At 40.8% G+C, this 21,961-nt stretch overlaps 1 protein-coding gene across 3 annotated transcripts in view; it reads right to left on the minus strand.

The window, feature by feature from the left end:
- Nucleotides 1–3,853: 3,853 nt before the first annotated feature.
- Nucleotides 3,854–21,961, minus strand: part of PDE8A (phosphodiesterase 8A) — a 144,569-nt gene continuing 126,461 nt past the window's right edge. For all 3 annotated transcript variants that reach the window (XM_066328369.1, XM_066328367.1, XM_066328370.1), the window contains 12 exons: nt 21,842–21,884; nt 20,817–20,894; nt 19,806–19,876; nt 19,054–19,218; nt 16,607–16,655; nt 16,192–16,327; nt 14,461–14,659; nt 11,530–11,747; nt 10,555–10,687; nt 7,066–7,230; nt 6,030–6,159; nt 3,854–5,284 (listed from right to left, as the gene is read on the minus strand). In XM_066328369.1, the coding sequence (XP_066184466.1) occupies nt 5,178–5,284; nt 6,030–6,159; nt 7,066–7,230; nt 10,555–10,687; nt 11,530–11,747; nt 14,461–14,659; nt 16,192–16,327; nt 16,607–16,655; nt 19,054–19,218; nt 19,806–19,876; nt 20,817–20,894; nt 21,842–21,884 (1,494 nt within the window). In that variant the 3' untranslated portion in view covers nt 3,854–5,177. The remainder of the gene's footprint in view (nt 5,285–6,029; nt 6,160–7,065; nt 7,231–10,554; nt 10,688–11,529; nt 11,748–14,460; nt 14,660–16,191; nt 16,328–16,606; nt 16,656–19,053; nt 19,219–19,805; nt 19,877–20,816; nt 20,895–21,841; nt 21,885–21,961) is intronic.

A 21,961-nucleotide genomic window follows, 5' to 3' on the forward strand; every position in this document is an offset into this window, starting at 1 on the left:
AAAACATGAGACACTTTGCCCAAGTAACATTCAAAGCAGGCACCGAGAGAAAGCATTCAGTGGAGTTAAGCCACAGCCCTCTGCCCATAGAGCAAAGCTTCAGCAAAACCAGTTGAAACTCCTGGATTTCCCCTTTGTTCTGAAGCAGCAGCACAGGCTGCACAGGGACATGGCAGCAATTTGAAAGCTTGTTTTCTGCATCTAAACGTCATGTCAGGACAAACTGCGCTGCATCCTGCTATCATTTAACAGCACCCCTGGGACCCCTATACCTTGGAGGCATGATGTCACACATCAGCAGAGAGATTGTTTGTTTTGAAGCTTGTGAATAGCTCTGAGAATTCATTTCAAAGCACTCCTTGCAGAGTCCATGACTCGAACCCTTCTGGTCTCACTGAAGGGCACAACTGACTACTGTTTGTATGTGCTGTTTCTCAGCACCCAGCAAGTGATTATTAGGTATCTATTATCCTTCTTTTTATGCAGGAATGGCTTTGCCATCGCTCAATTCTTTCATGTTCAAGACACATTTTCTTAAGTATTTTATCAATGATTCCTCTGCTGACACAAGCAGAAACACCCAGACAAAAAGGCAACAAAAATCAAGGCATTCATTCCATTTTCAGGTGATTTTTAATTTATATATAGCCACTGGGTAAACTGCAGTATGAAAGCCATCTTCAGACCTGTGATAAGATAGCTGTGCATACCACCTCTCTGTTTTCTCCTTTTGTCAGAATAAGCAATTACTACTCCAAATTTTATACAAGGGGAAAAGATATTCATATAGGAAAATTTGCTAAGAAGCCATAATTTTTTTTTACCAGATCATAAAAGTTCAGGTTCACTTGGAAGCATCTACAGTGATATCCACGTTTAAAAGCAGGATTACCTGATAGAAAATACACAGCATGGAAAACAGAGCCAGTCATTCTGTCATTTAATGCTGAATTATTGAACCTTATTAAGTTTTAAAACAGAAAGCTTTATACTAAAGCCCTGGAGATACATAAAGGACCTCTCCTTCATCTTGTCTACACTGGAATTTACTCTTGTATTAGCATTAAAGCAAGAACAAATGAAAAAGGCAGACACTGCATAAGACTGCCAGCCTAGCTGAAATGTGGAACATTTCAATCACACTCAGTTTATTCCAGTGTTCTTCCTTCCATGGTGAAGGACCATCAGTAAAGCCATTTCTGTCCCCACGAAGTTCTATCACTCAGTGACTTTTCAAAAAGCTGAAAAGGGTCCAGAGCACAAGGCATGTGATGTTGCTGTGTAATCCTGGAGAATAAAGGAAGGGGATCTGGAATGGCTGAAGCACTTGCAATGAGATCCAAAGAATCTGCATCCTGGAGCAGTGAATATCAGGTTAGAGCTACTACTGCTCCACAGCAAGGCCCTTCATGCTGCATGGGCAGCAGCCTGGAATCTCCCCCATGGAACAGGCACAAGCCTCACAGTGTACAGCAGCTTCAGAGGTGTGGCTTGGAGAGAAGCTCAGTGGGAAGAAAGTAAAGATCAGGCATCATGGTTCCAGATTTTAATTATAGTCTGTCCTTGGCAAATTTAGGTGGACAGGAGAGTGGACAAAGCTGCAGTGGCTGAAAATCAGTGTTTTATGTGTAAGTGAAATTATTGTCCACCAATATGGACATAAATCTGGCTTACAGAGTTAATTAGCACAGTTCTACAGTCCAAGTAACGGAAATAAAGATGCAGTGTGAATTTCATAGAATTAATCATATTGATCACATCTTTTCAATGATGATGCATCAGACATTTTTATAGCAGATGAAATTAACTGCTTTTTTACCATATATTAATATAACCCAGAATAATAACTATGCTTACAAATATTTTTTTTTATGGGCAGTTCTGCTTAATATCTTTATTGAGGATCTGGATGAGGGGATCAAGTGCACCCTCAGACAGTCTGCAGACAACACCAAGCTGGATGAGAGTGTTGCTGTGCAGCAGGGTAGGAAGGCTCTGCAGAGGGACCTGGCCAGGCTGGATCCATGCAATGATGCCGGTGGTATAAGGTTCAATAAGGCCAAGGGCCGGGTGCTGCCCTTGGGTCACAAGGACCCCACACAGCGTTACAGACTGGGGCAGAGGGGCTGGGAAGTGCCCCTCGGGAAAGGAGCCGGGTGTGCCAGGAATGCCGATGGCACCGGGCCTGTGCCAGGAGCAGCAGGGCCAGGGCAGGGACTGTCCCTGTGCAGGGCACTGGGGAGCCGCAGCTCGAGTGCTGTGCCCAGTTCTGGGCTCCTCAGTTCAGGACGGACATTGAGGTGCTGGAGCGTGTCCAGAGAAGGGCAGTGCAGCTGGGGAAGAGTCTGGAGCACAAGTCTTGTGAAAAGCAGCTGAGGGATCCGGGGGTGTTCAGCCTGAAGAAAAGGATGCTCAGGGGAGACCTTACCACTCTCTAGAACTACCTGAAAGGACTGTAGAGATGTGGGAGTCAGTCTCTGCTCCCATGAAACAAATGATAGGACAAGAGGAAATGGCCTTAAGTTGCTTCAGGGGAAGTTTATATTAGATATTAGGATTTTAATTTTTTTTATTTGAAGGGTTGTCAAGCATTGGAACAGGCTGCCCAGGGCAGTGGTGGAGTCATCATCCCTGAAGGGATTTAAAACATGTAGCACTTGGGGACATGGTTTAGTGGTGGATTTGGCAGTGCTGGAGGAACAGTTGGACTCCATAATCTTAAAGGTCTTTTCCAGCCTAAATGATTCCATGATTTTTACCTGCAGACAAGTCTCTGGGTCCACATGCTCATGCCCACACATCCTCTCCCATCCTCGTTGCAGCAGGTAAGTGGAGGAGATATTGATGGTGTGATGCAATTTTCCTCTAAGGGACACACAGGAACCTGCAGGTAGCAAATTATAGCTGTTTACAATAGATGCAGCATAGGGAAATACAATGTAATATTGCCAGGAAAACTGTCAGTCAACTCTCCCTTGTCCTTGCATGTTCTCTGTGAAAACAGGATACTTGTTTTATTGTTTCAATGAAAATATGTCTGCTCCTTCAGCACTGATTGTAGAACCTCTGCAAGACTGACCAAAGAAGCTCCTGTTCTACTACTGTCAGTGAGACAATGGCACAGTCTGGGCACCCCTCACAGGATCTGAGCCCCTGCCTTCGCCAATATGCACCCAACAATGAACTAAACGGAATTATGAAAGGGAGTTCCCTCCCCCAACAGCATATAACTGAATTCTGAGTAGGTAAAGAGACCACACAAACAGGGTAAGGGCAGAAAGGCATGATACTAACAGGAACAAATGGTGGTAGCCCATCAGTTTCACTGGCTTGGAGAGGAAGGAGAAACACAGAAGTAACACCTGGAGAGGTCATCTCTTCCTTTCTTACCTTAAGACTGTTACTGCTGCAGTCCCTGGACTGCTCCATCATCCGCCTCTTCCCTACTTCTGCTTCTTCAAGAATGGTTCAAACTGTCTGTAAAGTCACTTGCCTCTGCAGTAACAACAGCCAGCAACTCTTGTAGTGCCTTTAGATGCCTTTCTGTTGACTGGGAAGGATGACAGGACACTCCTCAAGTTCTTCAGCGGAGCACAGCATGACACTGCTTGTAGCTGTGGAGACTTGTCCAAGGGTACACGGGGTCTGATGGGCTTGCCAAGGGCAGGCCACAAACACAGGGGCTTGCCAGCTACATACCACCTTTCATCACCTTTATGCCAGTTCAACCCCCTCAACTTTTCCCTTCCCCAGACAAAAAGTGTCTTAGTTATTTTTAAAAGACTTTTATGTGTTTGTTAGTCTGCAAAATACTAAGTGTGTATACATTTCAAATGAAATGGGTAGGACTTGATACTTCTTAAAATATACATTTTATTATTTTCTGGTAGTTGCTATGAAGGTTTCATTCAAATTGTGAAGGTACACAGCCTTTACAAACTTCTTGAGTTAAAGGTTTCTGTTGGTGGTTTTATGTTCTTTTTCTTTTGCGGCAGAGGAAAATACATTGGCTATAAAATGTTGAAATTCATTAGATGCTTAGTATCACCTCTTCATATATGCTGTGGAATGCTTTGTAGAAATACTATATAAAATAAGGCAGACTTTAACAGGGAATTCAGTCATAAAATGTCATGGGAGAAAACAAAGAGCTCCAATACATTATTATTTTTGTAGCCAAGAGAAGATCAGGTGGTCCTCACTGGTTTGTGGGAGAGCTACTGCAGTTCTGGTGCTCAGACAGTATACAGTTCTTGTTTATTCTACTATTCTCAAGTGAGACCTTTTTAATAAAACTTATTTTAATTAACATAAATCAGACAATATTTAAACATACACATCTATCCTTACAGTGCAATAAAAATGTTTCATTGTATAGTATTTTGTATTTGCATTATGAAAATAAAAGGTCTGTACATCAATTAAATGTATATTAATGAGTATGAATCATGTAAATTTATAATGCATCTAAAGTTGGCTTTGGCTTTTAAGTATTTATAAATTCATAGAAAATATTGAACATCTAACAAAATAAATAAAACATAACATTTTAATCATAGATGCTAACGATCAACCTCAAAAATTCTTGTGTTATTTTTTACATTTGCTACTAAATTTCTTAAGGAGAACTCACTTTCAGTAGTGCTCAGAAGTGAATGATTGCACCTTCTGTGATGTGAAAAAATACAGTACATCTATTTTTCATAGATCAAAAATTGTTTCATGGACAGTTGCATTTTAAATGTCTGATTGTTCTACATAACTGTCTTAAGTGCTTATAAAAAGCATGTAGCTTTCTCATAAAAGCTGTGAGTCTCTATTAATAGATAAACTTCTAGTGAATGTCCTTTTTATGAGGATTCTCTTCAAGGTCTTCCAGCTTCACGTGCTGGTATGAAGGTATCTCAGAAGTATGTTCATAATAAACCCTCTTCAGTACAAGTACTGCAGCAATCCAGTGTAATTCCACTTGGTGGGCTTATTTCATCCGAGTCCACACATGGTACTTTGTGGAAGTCAACTGCTGACCTCGTATTCTCTTGAATGTGAAAGTTCCCCAAGTGCATGGGCTAGCTTTACTGTAATACTGAAGAGACCAAAACAAATCTGAATTCACACAGATAAAAGTGAGCTTGAATAAATATGCATCTGGCTAGTGAATGACTGTGGTCTAACTGCTATTCTGGTGGTGGTCGAAGGACTCGCAGGTTCCTTGCATCCAGTCCTTTCCAGTATTTAATGTTATTATTGAGATGCTCCATCAGATTTGGCAGGTCTGCAAATGCTAGGGAAGAAAGGGCAGAGAGTATTGAGTTTGCAGAACTGAAACAGTCACAGATTCTGTCTGCTTAAGTATCACTTGAAATGTCTGGGCAACTGTGTTAAGTAGAAAAGCTTGAATCTGTCATACTGATGCTTGAAATAGTTTGGGCTGTATAGCTTTCAGCACTGGTGTAGCACTCAGGACACTGAGAACTGTTCTGTAAATCTACTTAATACTGGTGTTCCAAGTCCCAGCAAAGGAACACAATTTTTCAGGAGGGGCATAGCTAATTATGGTTGTAATTATCCTGCCCTCTCAAACCTCAGTCACATGTCATGATCTGGCATTCAGGAGAGTCACATTTCTGACCACTTTTACCATGGAGGCAGCACTTGGAAGGAAACAGCTGCTCCCCCAAGCAGTTTCCAGACTGTAGAAATTTGCCTTGAAGAATAACCAGTATTAACACAGACAAAATGACTGTGCTCAAAGAGCTATCAAAGAGAATGTGTTCTGTTCTCCGTTTACAGAGAAGCAAGTTTAAGAAGTTAAAGATTGCCTGAATCTAGTATATTAAAGACAAGCCATGAGAATTGCTTGTAGCAATACTTATAAGCAATAAAGAAGTTATTAATCTTACTTGAACTGCGGGAATCTTTTCTTTTCTCTTCCTTTATTTAGGAACCATAAAAAAGAAATTTTGTATCACAGCAGTTTCAAATTTTCACAAAATGTTCACATCAGGAAACAGCAGAGTTTTGCTTACCATCCCAGGCATCAAACATATCAATAATGAAGTAATCAATGAATGATAATTGGGATTTGGGGATGCTGCAAGTATTTCTGTCAAAAACTGGCATCACAACAGGTAAACCTTGTCTCCTTTCTTCATCAGTCTGCAAAAAACATTAGTGATTATTTGTCTAAGACACATTCTGTTAATGGACTTCTTTTAGCAGCAGATTGTTTGGCACTGACTAGAGCATGCATCTGCTAAATCAAAGGAGGAACCTGAACAAATCTGAAGCAGCAGCAACTTAATCTTAAGCACCTAGTTGTTAATTTTCAGCAAAACAGCAGACAAATAGTGCCTTCCAGTGTTCCCCACAAAGGGATATATTTACCTCCTGTATCTGTGCACAAGCTGACCCTAAGTAACTTCATATATTATCAAGTTATGACTGTTTTGGACCTAAGAGCTGTGCAACCATTTTCAGTCTCTGATGGAAGTGGTGCTCTGTCCCACTCAGACATGGCAAAGTACTTTTTTTATTCCCTTGCCCCTTGCTTGGGGTGCCAAGTTCCAACTGCAGTGTTTGGTCTATCATCTGTAATAATGACTGCCCTCTCCTTTTCCACATCTTAAAATCTTGCCTGAGCACACTGTGCTAAGGGCTTACAGCATTTCTTGTCTTGGAGTGAGTGCTGCTCCCATCCAAACACTAGAACCTGATGATCCTATTCCTGAGGCAAAGCCAGCATGTGGGTACAGAAGGCATCCTTGCTCTGTTCTCATGTACTGGGAGTGCATTTGCAGACAAGGCTCAAAAACTGTTCCAAACTGAACAACTTGAAAGCTTGTATTTTTCAGAAACTGCACTATAAAAGCTGTCAACTTTCATCTCTCTGAAAGCATCTAGTTGTATATTGGCATGAGTAATACCCATCATTTAAAATAAAAAGGTTATTATTTTTCACATTACATAATGCAGCCTGAGATATTCTGTAACACAGGCACCTTTCTCCTCCCTTTTAAAGAGATGCTCACCTGCAGTTTCAGCAGCCTGTTTTAGCTGCCTTACCTGTGCAAAGTACTCCTCAGAGATGCGACCAGCCCATTCTATACACTGTTCTCTGGGTCTGCATGGATTGGAAATATCAGCACACTTTATCAACATGCGTTTGATAAGGATACGGTTTTCAGGAGACCTGAGAACAGTTTTGATTGACTCTCCATCACCATTATTCTGTAACATTTAAGAATTAAAAACAATCCATTAGCAAGGTCTCCATGCACTAACTCAAAAGCTTTTGTGCTTTGGGAATGCTTTCAGCACATCCTACAGGGATCAGTCCTGCTACTGGCTACCAGATTGGATGTCTAACTGAATTTATAGGTGGATTACGAAAGTTAACCACAGCTTTGAGCTAGCACTGAACTCCAGTTTCTGGATTCAGTCACTGTCTTTGAGACAGATCTCTTGGGCATCTCTAGGCAAGTCACCTAATCCCTCTATTCCTTATCTGCCTTCTCAAAAGTGTGGAGAGGATCAATTCATCACTACACACATAGTGATGAGGACCATCTAGGCAGAAAAATGTAACTCTCTGCTGCAACCCAAGGATTAATGGACTTGGACATTAAGAGTGGAATAGTTGTTTGAGAAGAGGGACTGACCCGAGATGCAGAGTCACCCTTGGTACACAAACCCCATCAGTGTATCAATCATTCTGACAGCACTGCTTCTATTCAGTCAGATCCCACATTGCTCCCAGGTATGTTCCTCATTCCCTTCCCTTGTTGCTGGACTCTTTAAGGATGGATAGGTACAGGAGTTTACAACATTGTCTACTGAGAATAGAAACTCTTTGAAGCAAGGAACATACAAGATTTCTCTGGCACCTAACAAGGTCTTGCTCTACAGTCAGAGCAGGGAACAAAAATGATAATAATAATGTGCTACCAGTTTCCTGCAGTGTTTTTTACAAAGAGGGAGATAAAAAGCAGCAGAAACATTCTGACCTTTTATTAGGTCAGAATAACCATGACATTTTTCAGAAGAAAATTGTTGTGGGGAAGAAAGTTCTTCCTAAAGGAAGAAATTGACAGTAATAAAAAAACTATTTGATAGTATAGAAATGGCTCAGAAATACCAGCTCCACAATTCTCACCAAAATGAGATGCCCAATTATTTTCCCTCATTTTTAGATATGTGGAAGGGCAAACAGAAGAAACAAAGTGAGACATATACACCTCCAAATGCATGGAAAAATTATGTATGAGAAAGCTGTCATAAAGAGATGGAAGCTCCAGAAACACAACTATAGAAATTAGGTATGGAAAATTAGAGATTGTTCAGTTATAGAAAGTAGAAAATATCCTAGTAAGTAAATGACTAGGAGTCAAGAAAGGATGTTCATCTCTGAGATCTGTTCAAACCAAAGGCACAGTTCTACTTGCTGCATGCAGATGTCTTGGGAATAAAATGTGTGAAGTGTGCTTAGTCCCAGCATCCTGCTCAGAGTGCAGAGGTGTCTCTGCATGTCAGATGTTGGCTTCCTGTCATAGCTTAGGTGACATCATGAGGGGAAATGGGAGGATAAAGGATGCTGGAGCTGGAAAGGATTTTTTTCAGTTTATGAAACAAGAGCAGAAAGGAAACAAACAGAGCAGCTTCTCAGCATAGCTCTTTGAACAAATTTGTATAAAAATAATAAATAAAAAAAACAACAAGTGGAACTGTCCCATTTGGAACAGGCAGTTGGCAGCTCAGCCTGCAAACACTACACTGAGTCACCACCATGACTGGAAAGCAGGCCAGAAAATACACACTGCTGCTGCAGCCAGAGGGACAACACACTTGAAAGAGGGGCTGACAGTGTTGTTCTGCTCAGCACAGTAAATAATTTTCTTTACCCACTCACACATTACAGGCCTTTTAATAGGAACTTGCCAAACTCCCAGCTGAAAGAAGAGAAACATTTTGCTTCTTGTTTTCAATAGAAATTATATATTCTTTGTCTTTCTTCCCATTCTTTGGCACAATTTGCTGTGAATCACAAATGCCTTGTGGGGCAGATAATTTTCCTGCAGTCTCTGGGGCTTAAGGGTAGACCTAAATTTTTGTTTCATTTTTCTGTGTCCCTGTTTGTGTTTTTACCCTCCGATTGTACAGATCCAAGCCCTGTTCTTCATCAGCACCAGCTGTTCAGCTCTCTGTAATAGGCAAGAAGAGGAGTTTGGCTCTTGGGATGGATGCTGCTGCATCCCAACCCTTGGTGCTGGGAGGAAGGTCGCTGCACACCACGCCAGGCCAGTGCAGAGCCCTTCAGCAGGACCAGGAGCACTACAGAGTTATACACCCCCCAGGGCCACTGCAGTGACTACACCCAGCAGCAGCAGCTCCCATGTTCTCCTCCTGCACTGATGCTGCTATGCTCATCCAGAGAGGCTGTCCAGCTGGGAACTTAACATCCTTTCTTCTAATTTATTCAGTACAAGCAGTGTCCTACTGGGACTTTGGCTTCACATTCACAGAGTTCCCATTAGCATCACCAGGTGCCAAGAACAAAGCTAATTCTAGCCTAAACTCCTGTGGACAAAGGTACAATTCCCCAATTAAGCTCCAGTCTGCTTCTTGTGGGTAAAAGACCTGTTTCTCTCCCACTCTCAGATAATAAAAAGACTGCCTTCCCCCATTACACACAACAGCCATAAATGTGGCTTTCTAAAGAACATGGTAAGAAAATACAGAAAACCATTATGGCTACTATATGACGTTGCCACCGTTGCAAACTTTATCATAACCATTTCTTCAAGTCTTCTCTTTGCAAAAATCATTCCAACAAAATTATACACTGCACTTACTGGCAACAAAACTGCTGGTTGAAGCTGTTATTGAAACTGGTGTGGTTTTTCAGAAAGAGTCCTTAAAAGGCAATTTCTTTGTGTCCATGGGGTTCCAGATTGCTATTGATTATGTCTATATGATACATAATGTCACCATCATCTATTTTAAAGATTGAAAAAGAAACCAGAGAGAAACCCCATGAATGCTGCCAGGCAGCACTGGGGGCTAAGGGCCCTTATTCCCAGAGAAGGCACCACATGCCAGCCCACAGACCTGCCCTTGTGCTGCACCCCCAGCATGTCCCCTTGGGAGGGATGTAATTCGGCCTCTGCTTTGAAGCAAACCTTGTCTCTTCTGCAGAAACAGCCAACAACAATGCCCAGTCTTGCCACTCTGTCCATGGGAGTGACTGGCTTAATCAAAATGGCATCTTTATAGGAAAACATACAGCCCAGGGCCCTGGTTCCAAGTACAACATCATAGCACTGTGATATTAATAGGATCCAAGTGAGTCCCCACTCACCTTCACAATGAGTGACAACCATGTTAATCAGAAGAGGATTCAAACCCAGAGGTGAAAGATAAATCTCCAGCCTCTCTTTCTCCACATTTCTGATAAACTTTCTCAGAACACCCTGTGGGAATTTCCTACTGCCAAGGGTTCCCAGTCCCTGCCTGGCATTTTAAGGCATTTTAAGGAGGACTTGCAGTGTTGCTTACCCCATTTTCTTCTAGCGCTGCCAAGGGTTTATTAATGCTGTTGACAAACTTGTTGACATGTTCAAAGTGCTTTGTCATTTCTGTTGCTAAGACCATGTCAATAATGACTTGGCGAAGGGTTCGGTACTCATTCCTGTTTAAAGAAGGAAACAATTAAGAACGCTGGCTGGGTCACAAAAGGGCTGGTTGCTAAAACAAGTCTAACAAAAATGCAACAGACCATTCCTGTTTGAGAGAAGTGCTGGGGGAAGAAAGAATAGTAATAAAGGTTGGGGCAGCTGCATCTCTGTTAGATGGAGTACCTTTGGTGTGTAGAGACTTGTGTGCTCCAGGCATGACTGTGTCTCTAGGAGAAACAGTACCAGAGCTGGGCAGAAGCAGAGGCCCCAGCAGCTTAGAAGGCTGCTAGGACATGACACACCTGCATGTTCCCAGGGCTTTTAGCACAGACATTTAGCAGTGGTTCACTCTCCAGTCAAGTTTTTCAGCAATATTTTTCTGCTGTATCTTGAGAGAACCAAGACAATAGTCACATCCTTGCCCTAAATGCTTCTCTGAGGCTGCAAGAGCAACAGGTCCTTCACTATCCTTCACACTGCAACAACATATTTTATTTCTGCCTGATGCTCAGTGGCTCTTTGTCTCCCTGTTCTCTACCCACCCAGCCAAAGGTTGTTCTCTACATTCAATGACACAAAATAACTCTTCTCCACTTGCTCACATAAAGATTCACACAAACTCCTTAGATAGGGTCTGCCTTTTTGTGGACAGGAGAAACTGACTGGGGAATTACTCAGAAGTCTTTGCAGGAGAGACAGAAGCATTCTACTCTTTTAGAAGGTAATTTCACAAGGACCATGGAGACAGTTATCCACCAGGCACTGCCCTCCTCTAGGATGTTTGTTTGCCTTAGGTTACACAGAAGGAAGTGAGAGATGTTAGTGGGCAGACCCGGACCCTGGGGGTTAAGCTTACCTCTCCATGTTTTTAAATATATTGCATTTGCCATCGCGGGTGGTGAGCTGGAAGGCCAGGGCAGCGTGGTGACTCTCCAGCACGGCCGTGTCGTTGTAGAGAATCGCCAGCTCGCTGCCAGCATTGCACAGGAAAGAATTTGTCCTTCCTGGGTGATCCACATCGTGGACTGTGGCAGCAATGAGCGCAGCAACCTCATCAATCGGATCCAGAGTTTGCTGAAAATAGAAAGGGTGCTTAGTTTTCCTGGCAGACTCATTAGAAACTCTTTTCTGTCCATAAGATTAAGCCAAGTTGCTGAGGAATAAAAGCCAAAACCCCGGAGATCAGTAAGGGTCAGATGTTCTACACAGAGCAATGGAAAATTCATTATAAGCTTCATTAAACCTTGTGTGACTTTTTTGGCCATTTTGTACCTCTTAAATTTTGCCTTAACCACGCCTTTGTCCCAGCACATCACATTAAACAAACGTAAAGTAATAAATTAGTGTTTTCTAGCAACACTGAAATCACCTTCACTTGGAGTTAAGGTACTTGGCTTGGAAAAAAGACCAAGACTGGCAAAAATTATTCTATTACCACCAGACCCCTTGATTTCCTTTGGCAATTTAATGTGTCCTAATGTGTCCTATATATTCACGTGCTGGCTAAGTTTACAATTTGAAAGGAATGTTATCCATACATCCAGTTCTTTAATAACAATGTCCTGGGGTTACAGAAAATGCATATTCTGTGGAGAATATTTGATGTTTGGCATCCATGGATAAATTACATGACATGTGTTCTGTACTTTCTCTGTCACATTCTGATTCTGATAGCATCTGCACTCCATGCTTTATGTCTACATGCAGTGGGCATTGCTTTATGTCTATTTTTATCTACCCTGTCATGAAATGCAAAATTACTTGACTCTTAAGATTTTACACCTAAGTGTTAATAATTTATTAATAGCACAAAGGAGAAGGAGAGCTAAGCTTCTCAGAAATATTTCATACACATTTGGAAACTAGCCTTTGTGCTGTGTTTATACTGGCATTTGTGATGGATACAAGATGCAAAATAATTATATTAAAAAATTTAACAAAATGAAAGAGACACAAGAGCAAAAATATTCCCATCTGAATCTGGGAGCAGGACAGATATTTTTCATTCCAATTTGCTTTAATTTGAGGTCCAAATTCTCTATGGGCCCTCTACTACCATTCAGAATAGTTACCCTTGGTAGGTGAAAAGACAAGCCCTACCCTTCTTTACACTTACTCAAATTATCCAATGACTTGACTGCAGGAGCAGGGATTTTATTCATTGAGGACTGTCAAGAGAGTCTCGTGGAGAGCAAGACAAGTAATTCTTTCTGCTCTAGTTCATAGTTAGCATTGTCTGAAATACTCTCTGCTATGTGTTAGCTCCTTCCTTCTTTCTTCCAGCTGCTGCTGATGGGATTCTATTTGTGTGGTATGAAGTTAGGAGAGAGGGATTTGGGAACAGGCTCTCCTCAGAGGGCCACACTGACCAGCATTCAGTCTGGCTGAGAAAGACCTTTGCAGATGGGAAATGACCAGAAACATGAGAATATCTGACCTGAAGGACCACAGCAGTCTACCTTGCACTTATTTCACAGCGATTTACAGCACTTTTATACCCAACATCAAGGATTCTAACTTTTTCTAACTCTATCTTAACTCCCATGGCACAGAAGTGGAAATTCGGGAGCCAGAAAATTTTCCTAGATAAGTTGAACTGAGTTCAAATTACCAAAAAAAAATTCTCAGCATGAATTTCAGTGGCAGAATTGGGCTTTCTGTGTTTAGATTAAGTTGAACTCTGGGCAACACAAAAGCATCTGGGCTGTAACTTTGAAAAGATAAAGAGAGAATTTTGAACTTTGATTCTGCTCCTTCTGCTGCTGCAACATTTTTTTTTCTCTTCCTATGCCTACAGAGGAATGGAAATAACATTCTGGAAAAAGAGGAGGCTGTCATGCTTCTGTGGCATTGAAATGGATCCAGATCTTGTCTGTTTTTCATAGATATTATTCGAAAGACCAGCTAAACCTCTGGCAAATCAGGGGCTGAAAAAATCCAGTGACGTTCTATCCCCACTTGGCATATAGTATTTGTAAATCAGCCTCTGGAAAGCACACTAATGAGCTGCAGCTCCAAGTTAACGGAATTATTGCAGTTTAATGAGCTGTCAGAGGCTTGTTTACAGTCACAAATTTCTCAGCCAGGTGCCCATCACTGGCACTTTCCCGAGGCAGCCCAGTTCAGAATTTCTACCCAAGACAGTGACTCAGAAATATGTCCCACCACTCTGCTGCACACACACCAAGCACTGCTTTATTCCCCTTCTTCAGTCTGGCCATGTGAGAGCAGAAGTTGCTCTGATTTATTCTGGTTGTCAGTGGCTCAAGTACCCCAGTGGGTGTTACGCTACTGACAAGTAATTTTTTCTCAATGCTGTCCTCCAATGCAGTCTCTATAAGCCTCAGGGCATCTTCTCCACTGGGTGATATAGCCTACTTTATGGCCTATATTGTCCTGAGAGTCTTTTGCAAAATGACCATCACAAGGCATAAGAGATGGTAATTTATCACATTACATCTGTATTTGGAATGTGCCGTCACAAAAGTAATTATGTCATTAGCTCACCTATCTGAGAAGGTTTAACTATATGGAGTTTTACTTGAAAAGAAGGTTTTCTTATTCTCTCAAGAATTGTTCAATTCTGTAACATTAGTATTCATCCTTCTATGTGTACTATAAGAGAGATTCTAGAATTCACATAAAGCAGCCCAGTTCTTTGACCTCAGAGTTACCAAATTGGTTGGCACTAGGCAGACATTTGGCTTTTGAATCTGTTTCTGAGAGATCCTTCTTTGATTGCATCTGTATTTCCCACCTACACGGTTTCTCATAAACATGGGCTCACCTTTACTCTTTCTTTAGACAAGAAGTAAGCAGTAGCGTGTAGAACATCAGCTGAATGAGTTGAATTATGGTAGGAGTTGGAGGAATGGTAGTTAGCCTCAATAACTTGTAACCATGACCTCAGAGTGGATTCTGAACAGTTTAGGAATTCACAGATTCCAAAACGAGCAAATATTTTGAGACCCAGATAAACCAAAGGCCTGTGGAGAAAAATAAACAGAAAGTTTTAAAATTAATTCAGCTGAAAGAATATTATATAGCATAAACATTAGGAATTCACACATTTAGCTAAAAATTCATAGCATTTTTAGCTAATGACATATGAAATTATGTGTAAGAACTCATTAGAGAATTACTGTGTCATATACTAGAATTGTAACATACATAAAGTCAAATCCCCCTTAATCCTCCCCAGTGTCAGACAAAGGTGTCTCCAGGTTTCTCTGCCAGGGAGCTGTAATGCACTAAAATACAAATAATTATTCTGGCTTTATAACCATATGTCTGCTTGAACTTAAGGCAATACTAGAAATATATTCATATGGCTGAGATAAGTTACTGCAATGTATCCATTAAATGTTGTAAATCATACAAACTGACTGTAATTTTTAATTTTTCTTTTTAATTACTTATCTGTATTACTTCATTAGAAATGAAAATGCAGCAAAAAAAGAAAACCTAAAGCAAATGGATGTAAATACCTTCATTTAAAATAAAATCCTTTTAAAGAAGAATAAAACCCTAGAGTGCTTTGCACCCACCTTTTTGGCTCATAAACCACAGTATAAAAATGAAGTGCATATTTTTTAACTAAGTGCTGGATATCTTTCTTAGACTTTGGTTTTGAATGATTTTCAAACCTCTCACAGATCTGGGATTTTGACAAAGGGTTTAAGACAGTCAATTCATTGCAGGATCCAGCCTCCAAATTACTGTCTCCCAAAAGCTTTTACCTAAGACAAAGCATGATACATGAAACTAAACCCAAAAGGGGAACATTTGATAAGCATCAGAAAATAAAACCAAGGATTTAAACGGTAAGAAAAATTTATAGTCCTAGTGGGAGCCGTTGCTACTAATGAAGTACAGTCTATCAAAGCTGCTGATCTGCTTTTGAAAACTCCTCTGATGGAAATTTGTATGCCCTGCTTTTTATCAGTAAATGTTCTTCAGTTCAGCTTATACATAAAATGTAACCTGCCAAGATCTTAGAATAAAGACCTTCCTCTAATCCCAGGGAAAGGTAATGGGAATTCTGCTGAAAAGCTGTAATGGAACTGTTCAGGAATAAAACCTACCCAATCAAATGGAGGGAAAATAAAATCTGATCTGTATCAACTGATCAAATCAAGACCACCATGTTGACTCTGTGTGTAGTTTTCCATAAGAGGAATTTGAATCTCCACAAGAAAATAATTTGATTTGTATAACTTCTCTATTACTGAATAAAGGAAAACTTTAAAAATTATCCTGTATTGTCATTATACCATACCAAAGATATATAATCTTCACTTATATCCACTGGGAATTTGCAGGAAATAGTGCATGATGAAACAGAAGATATTTAAGATGCATACACATCTTAACTAGAAATGACAATGAGAAAATTTCAAACATCTGACATTGAAAATAAGATTAATTCAGTTTTAAAAGCAAAGGTAGAGAACTTAAGGATCTGATTACAGGATGACATTTAAGCAACTTCAGTCTATGAACTCGTGCATTTACTGACCTTTTATGGGTGGCAGCCTCAAGTTCAAAGATATCAAAATCCCACTGTTCCTCATTTTCCATTGCCTGTGTTATCCGTGGGGGTATGTCATTGAGGGAGATTGGAGAGCTCAGACTGCCAGCGACCTGATGAATTTCTTTTGAGGAATACAGTTATTACTATATATATATATATATATATTTACAGTATACTAAGTAGCATATTTAATAGTGAGATAAAATTTTACTGAATGACCATGCTTTCTCTTTGTAGTAACACCCAGCTTGGTAATGCTGCAGAAAAAGGCTTATAGGTAAAAACCCCCCAAACAACAAAAAATAAAGCTCATAAAAAATGACATCTAATCACATTTCCCCCGTTTCTTAAATTTCTGAACATGTCTTAGTGTCTCAGTAGCTGACAAATTAAAACTTACGTTTTGCTGACAATATGTATTCGTTCCCTGATAGTCTTCGTAAACCATCCTGTTAAATAAAAGTTGCAAGTTAAATGGAGGCTATTGCACAATAGGTCTAGGAGATGATGACACCAAGGAGTAGCACAACGACTTCTGAGAAGCCTGACTGCAGCCTGTCACAGTCATCAGAGCTGCCTCTCCCTTATTTGTTTGTACTGTTTAGATTTGCCTGGTTTACATACAGCTCATAACAGATGAGGAGCTGCAGGCTAGGGGATACAGTATGGACTCAGAGAGGTAAAAACTCAAGTTTCTCAGGTGCAGATGGAGGTCTAGAATTGCAGCCTCACACGTGTCTTTGTCTGGCCAACGTGCACACCAACTGTGGGTGTGTGCCTCAAAGCAGACACGGTGTGTGCACACACTTCCACCAACAAGCAAAGGTGGGAGGGAATGGATGGAGACATTCCCCTGCTCCCCTGCCCTGGTATGGGCAGATCCAGTCACCTCAGCAGCAGAAGAATCTTATGACTGCAGAGGAACAAATTACTCTGAGGCTTCCTTTCCAGCACACAGAACGTATGCTTGTTTATTCTTCAGTTCAGTGCCTCCTAGGCTTAATTCTGGCATGCTGCCTAGATGTGAACACTGAGATGATGGATTAAAACTAACAGAATTATGTATTTAATATTTACTTTTCGTTTTATAATTCTAAATGCTGTGGCCCAAATTCTGCTTGCTCTTTTGAGGTTACAGCTGTTAGCTCATGTTTAGCCCATGATGTAAAAAACCCACTGTGTTTAAAAAAAAATATTTATTAATGCACCTTACTAAAAATGTTATTCACACCAAGTGTAGCAGAAGTAAATGTGGATGCTGTATCTGAACATGGAATAACTGCTCTTAAAAGAACTGCTATAGCTAATCTTTATTTTCACATTTGTAAGTAAATGAGTCTGGCGATTTGTGATTTAAAAGGAAAGGGAGTACAACAGTGGCTGTCCTATAGAACTGCTATGACACAAATATTTAGGTCACCAGATGCTGCCTATCATTTAGAATCAAAGATTAGTTTTTAAGAGTTGAAATAGCAGGTGTAATTGTATCTGGTAAATCCATCTTTGAACTCCAAATGCCCTTCCTGCTTGAGAGTTCAAATCCAATAACATGAATTGTTTCCTTCTTAGACATAACTTCTTAATGCAAATGGAATGATATAATTCTGTTTTCAGCAGACCATTTGATGGAAAAATGTTTCTCTCCAATAACTTTAAAACTCATACCATGCCATATGCTCTGAAATTAATTTTCTCAGTTTTTCTTATTGCTCCATAAAAGAGCCTTGGGTTTATTTTGAGTAAGGACTTTATATTTTGCAATATTGTTATCTTCATGTTCTTGGACCAAATACAATCAGAATACAAATGCATATAAGAATCAACAATCCATAAAAAGAAGAAAACAGTTGAGTTTATGGACTCTTATGTATTCAACAGGAGAAAAGATTCACTTCAAGACTAATGAATATATGTATCAATATTCTTCCTATATTTTTATAGTTAAGGTAACAATAAATTTTGTCTACTCAGTTAGTAAATACAACCCAGTATGAACCATCCAGGTCTTCTCCTGGAATTCCTGGAGTTTTCCACGTGTTTCTTCTGATTAGGTATTTGCTGCGGTATTTTTAAAGGTAAAAACACACATAAACTATTTGAAGATTCTGATAGTTACTGCAAAGGCGTCATGAAGGTTCCAACATGAAATTATAATAGCCCAGAGGCATCTCTGAAAAGCTCACATTTTGTGAGCCTTTTTGCATCCAACACACTGTAAATTTTTGTCCTGATCTAGCCTTTCATATGCAACCTACAGACTAAGGAGAACACATATCCTTAGGGCACAGGTAACATTCATCTAAACTCATCTCATTACCATCAAAAGGGTCAGGCTCCAGACTCTGAAGGGTTGGGTTCAGTTTTTGCTTTGCTATGTGTCCTTTGTTTAACTTTGGGTACTGTGCTACAGGGACAAGTATAATCCAAGAAACAGCAACAAAAATATCTATTTTGCATTCTTTTGAAGACACATTCTTTTGATAGATTGAAAAGCCCCCCACAAAAGCATGTCATTCTAATCCTCATTAATAAATACAAATACCTGGTACTCTTTCTTTCTTCCTCTCCCATCTATACCTTATTCAAACAAATCACATTGAAAAAAAAATTTTTACTTTCCATTTTTAGCTAAACCAATGCTTTGAAGGGGCTGGTCAATTTTCTTCCCATTTTCAGAGCTACATTATTCAAGCAGGGGGAGAAAGTCCACAAAAAGAGATTTCTTCAGTTTTTCCTGAAAATTTGGTATTGTAGAGGCAGAGCACATGGCAGATGATAAAGATCAAGTAACTGGGAAAATCAGGCAGCCAACATTAATCAAGAGCTGTTCATGCAGTAAGTACTTACTGTCATTAACCCTCCAACAAGGTCACTTGTATGTGGATCCTCATCTTTTGTCCCCAGTTGTGGAGAGTACAGTTCAGTGGTTCTTAAAATCTCCAAAGCCCGGTCTAAAGCTTCTGCAACTGGCATGGGACTGCTCTCTTGTGCAGCATTGATGATGTTTATTACCTAATGCAGCAACAGACATATTGTGAACTTAGAAGTGTTTTTAAAAAAACAGAGGCACTCATTAATTACTATGGAAAACTCAGGAAAATAACAACATCTGAAACTTTAATCTGCGTGGGGGAAAATCAGAATGAAAGGGATGTTACTGAAATGCTGATGTTTGCTACTGACTCTGGGAATAAGATCATGGCCTTAAAGCCAGCAATCTTATTAATCACTTTCCCCTCCAAGGCACAGCCTCAAAATGTCTTGAGTGGATTTAATGTAACTTTCTCCCACTTGCCTCATGCAATTAGTTAAAGAGCTGATTTCTGACAAATCCTTGAATGGTTTCAGAAAGCAGTTGACAATGCATAAATAAGAGGGAGGAACTCCAGGCAGTCCTCTCAAAAAGGATCATGTGATGATGGCTGACCCCATGGATGACGCTCTACCAAGCAGGTTTGGGAGATCTTTGTTTGGAGTACCTGCCATTTGGAAGCTACAGCAGTGGGTAGGTGGAACAGGGGAAGGAGCTGCACCAGAGGCTGGTGCTGTCCTGGAGCCTCATGCCCCAGTGCTGCAGCACAGCCCAGCTGTGACATTACCTTGGTGATGGGAGCCTCAATAGTCATGGAATGGACCCTGGCCATGGAGGAGCGGCGCCGCTGGGAGCTGCCTGTGTGCAAAACAGAGCAGAATTTGTACCCTGAGTGCAGAGACAAGGCCTGACAGGAGGATCAGCCAGGAATCCTGAGGCCTTTTCTGCACTGCTTACCCTGCTGTGCCTTTCAGAGGCAATCTACTGCAGAATGCACAAGTGCAAAGAGATGCTGGCTGAACCACGGATGTCCCTGATTAGAGATAAGTGGCTGTAACAGCCTGGCAAAATCATGGCTGTGCTTTATTATTTTAACTGATTAAAATATTCAGTTACAAACTCCATTAAAAGACTACACAGATGTGTGTGTAAAATCTGGCAGGCACAGGTAGGTAACCACTGAATTTAGATTATAACAGGATGTATCTACTCTTGCTGCCTGATGCAATCTGGCAAGTCATAATGAGTCAGCTTCCAAGCTGAGGTTAATCACTGAAGCTCTTCTGAAGTGGGTACCTATGCCAAATAAAACCAGCAGAGGTTCTGGCCTATTATTCACTGGAAATTTAAAAACAAATGTTTTATATCAGCAATTTTGGTTCTGCAGAGATAAGATCAAGATGAGGTTTTTCTGGATACTGTGCTACCTATAAAATGCAGACACTGTTACTCATTGTGCTGAGCAGTTCTTATGAAGAGTCAATGCTATTTTTGCTATACTGGAACATGATTGTGTTCTCACTGCCACAGACATGCTTCACTGGTGTATGCTGCCTTTACTATGATGAGGTACGATTTAACAAAAGCAAGTGTCAGCAACAGTTTTGAGTATGTGATTCATCTATCAATTTTGGGGTGATCTAACAGAGCAAAATACAACACAGGGAAAACAAAATTAAGAAAAAATATCTTCATATCTTTATCAAGGGAAGAGGTAAGAAACGTAGTAATTTGGGTATTGGGTTTTCATGACAACGCCAGCTCAGCCAGACCCAACAGGATGAGTTGTTTCACATACCATCACTCCCACGTGATGTTGTGGATCTGACATCCAGGGATCCTTTCCTCATGTCTTTGTGTCTGCAAGTCTGAGTATCTGTGAAGAAAATGATACTGCATAATGACACAAAGTTTTGTCTAAGATGTATATTAAAGGAACTGAAGCTCAGAAAAGCCTGGCAGCAGCTGAGTGACACTGACCTCAATGCTTCAGCAAATGAGAGCTGATCAAAGTGCCTTTTAAAGCTCTTGTCCTATTACACTGTCCTGAACCCAGTCAAGTTCTCAGGCAGAACATGCCTAAATGTCTATGCAGAAGGAAGCAGTGTGGAGAGAAAAGCTCCTCTCTTGCCACTGTGACACAGTTGCAGTTGTGAACACAACTTGTGCCATATACCTGAGTTCACCCAAGTAACCACTGCCACCAGGAACTGGTGGGCCAAAGCAGAGCACATGCCAGCAAACAGGGCAGTGTATGCCAGGCTCCCTGTGGACTCCAGGATTCAGCCTGGTCTAGGACTACAGTTAACAAGTACCTACAGCCTGGATGTCAAGGATGTCCCAATTGAAGTGCTGATATGTGGGATGTGGGTGAATGGTAGTGTTGGTCATCCTCATTTCCACCCACATGCAAATTCCCCACAAGGCAGCTCAGAGCAATGCAGACACAGGCACCATCTGCTACAGAGCAGCCACAGCAACACCATGACATGAGAGCATCCTTCTCATTTCTAATTCTGTAACAGGGACCCACCACCTACAACTGAATTGTGGCACTGAATCCATGACATCATGATACCAACTTGGGGCCCTGTGACAGCATTTTCAAAGGTGGGCTGCTTTATGCCACCTCTAAAGTAAGTGAGGCAGGTAGAGAGGGAGCTTGTATTTACTCTCCTGCCTTTTGAGTTGGATTCCCAGCTTATCTCTAGGTAAATAGGACTGTTCTGTGAAACCACGTTTTCAGTCAAATCACTAACAATGTCCTTTATTCTCTCCCCAGGTATGTTCCCCACTTTTTGTGACAGAAGAGACGTGTCGTACCTGTCTGAGATTCAGCCTGAATACATTCACATGTCTTCTCCACCTACAATTCAGTATGAGAAATCCAGTTAGTCAGAACTTAGCCATTATTTTGTTATACTTAGGGCTCAAACGAAAGTG

The sequence above is a fragment of the Sylvia atricapilla genome, chromosome 13 (assembly GCF_009819655.1).
Source record: "Sylvia atricapilla isolate bSylAtr1 chromosome 13, bSylAtr1.pri, whole genome shotgun sequence".
In the NCBI taxonomy this organism is placed as follows: domain Eukaryota; kingdom Metazoa; phylum Chordata; class Aves; order Passeriformes; family Sylviidae; genus Sylvia; species Sylvia atricapilla.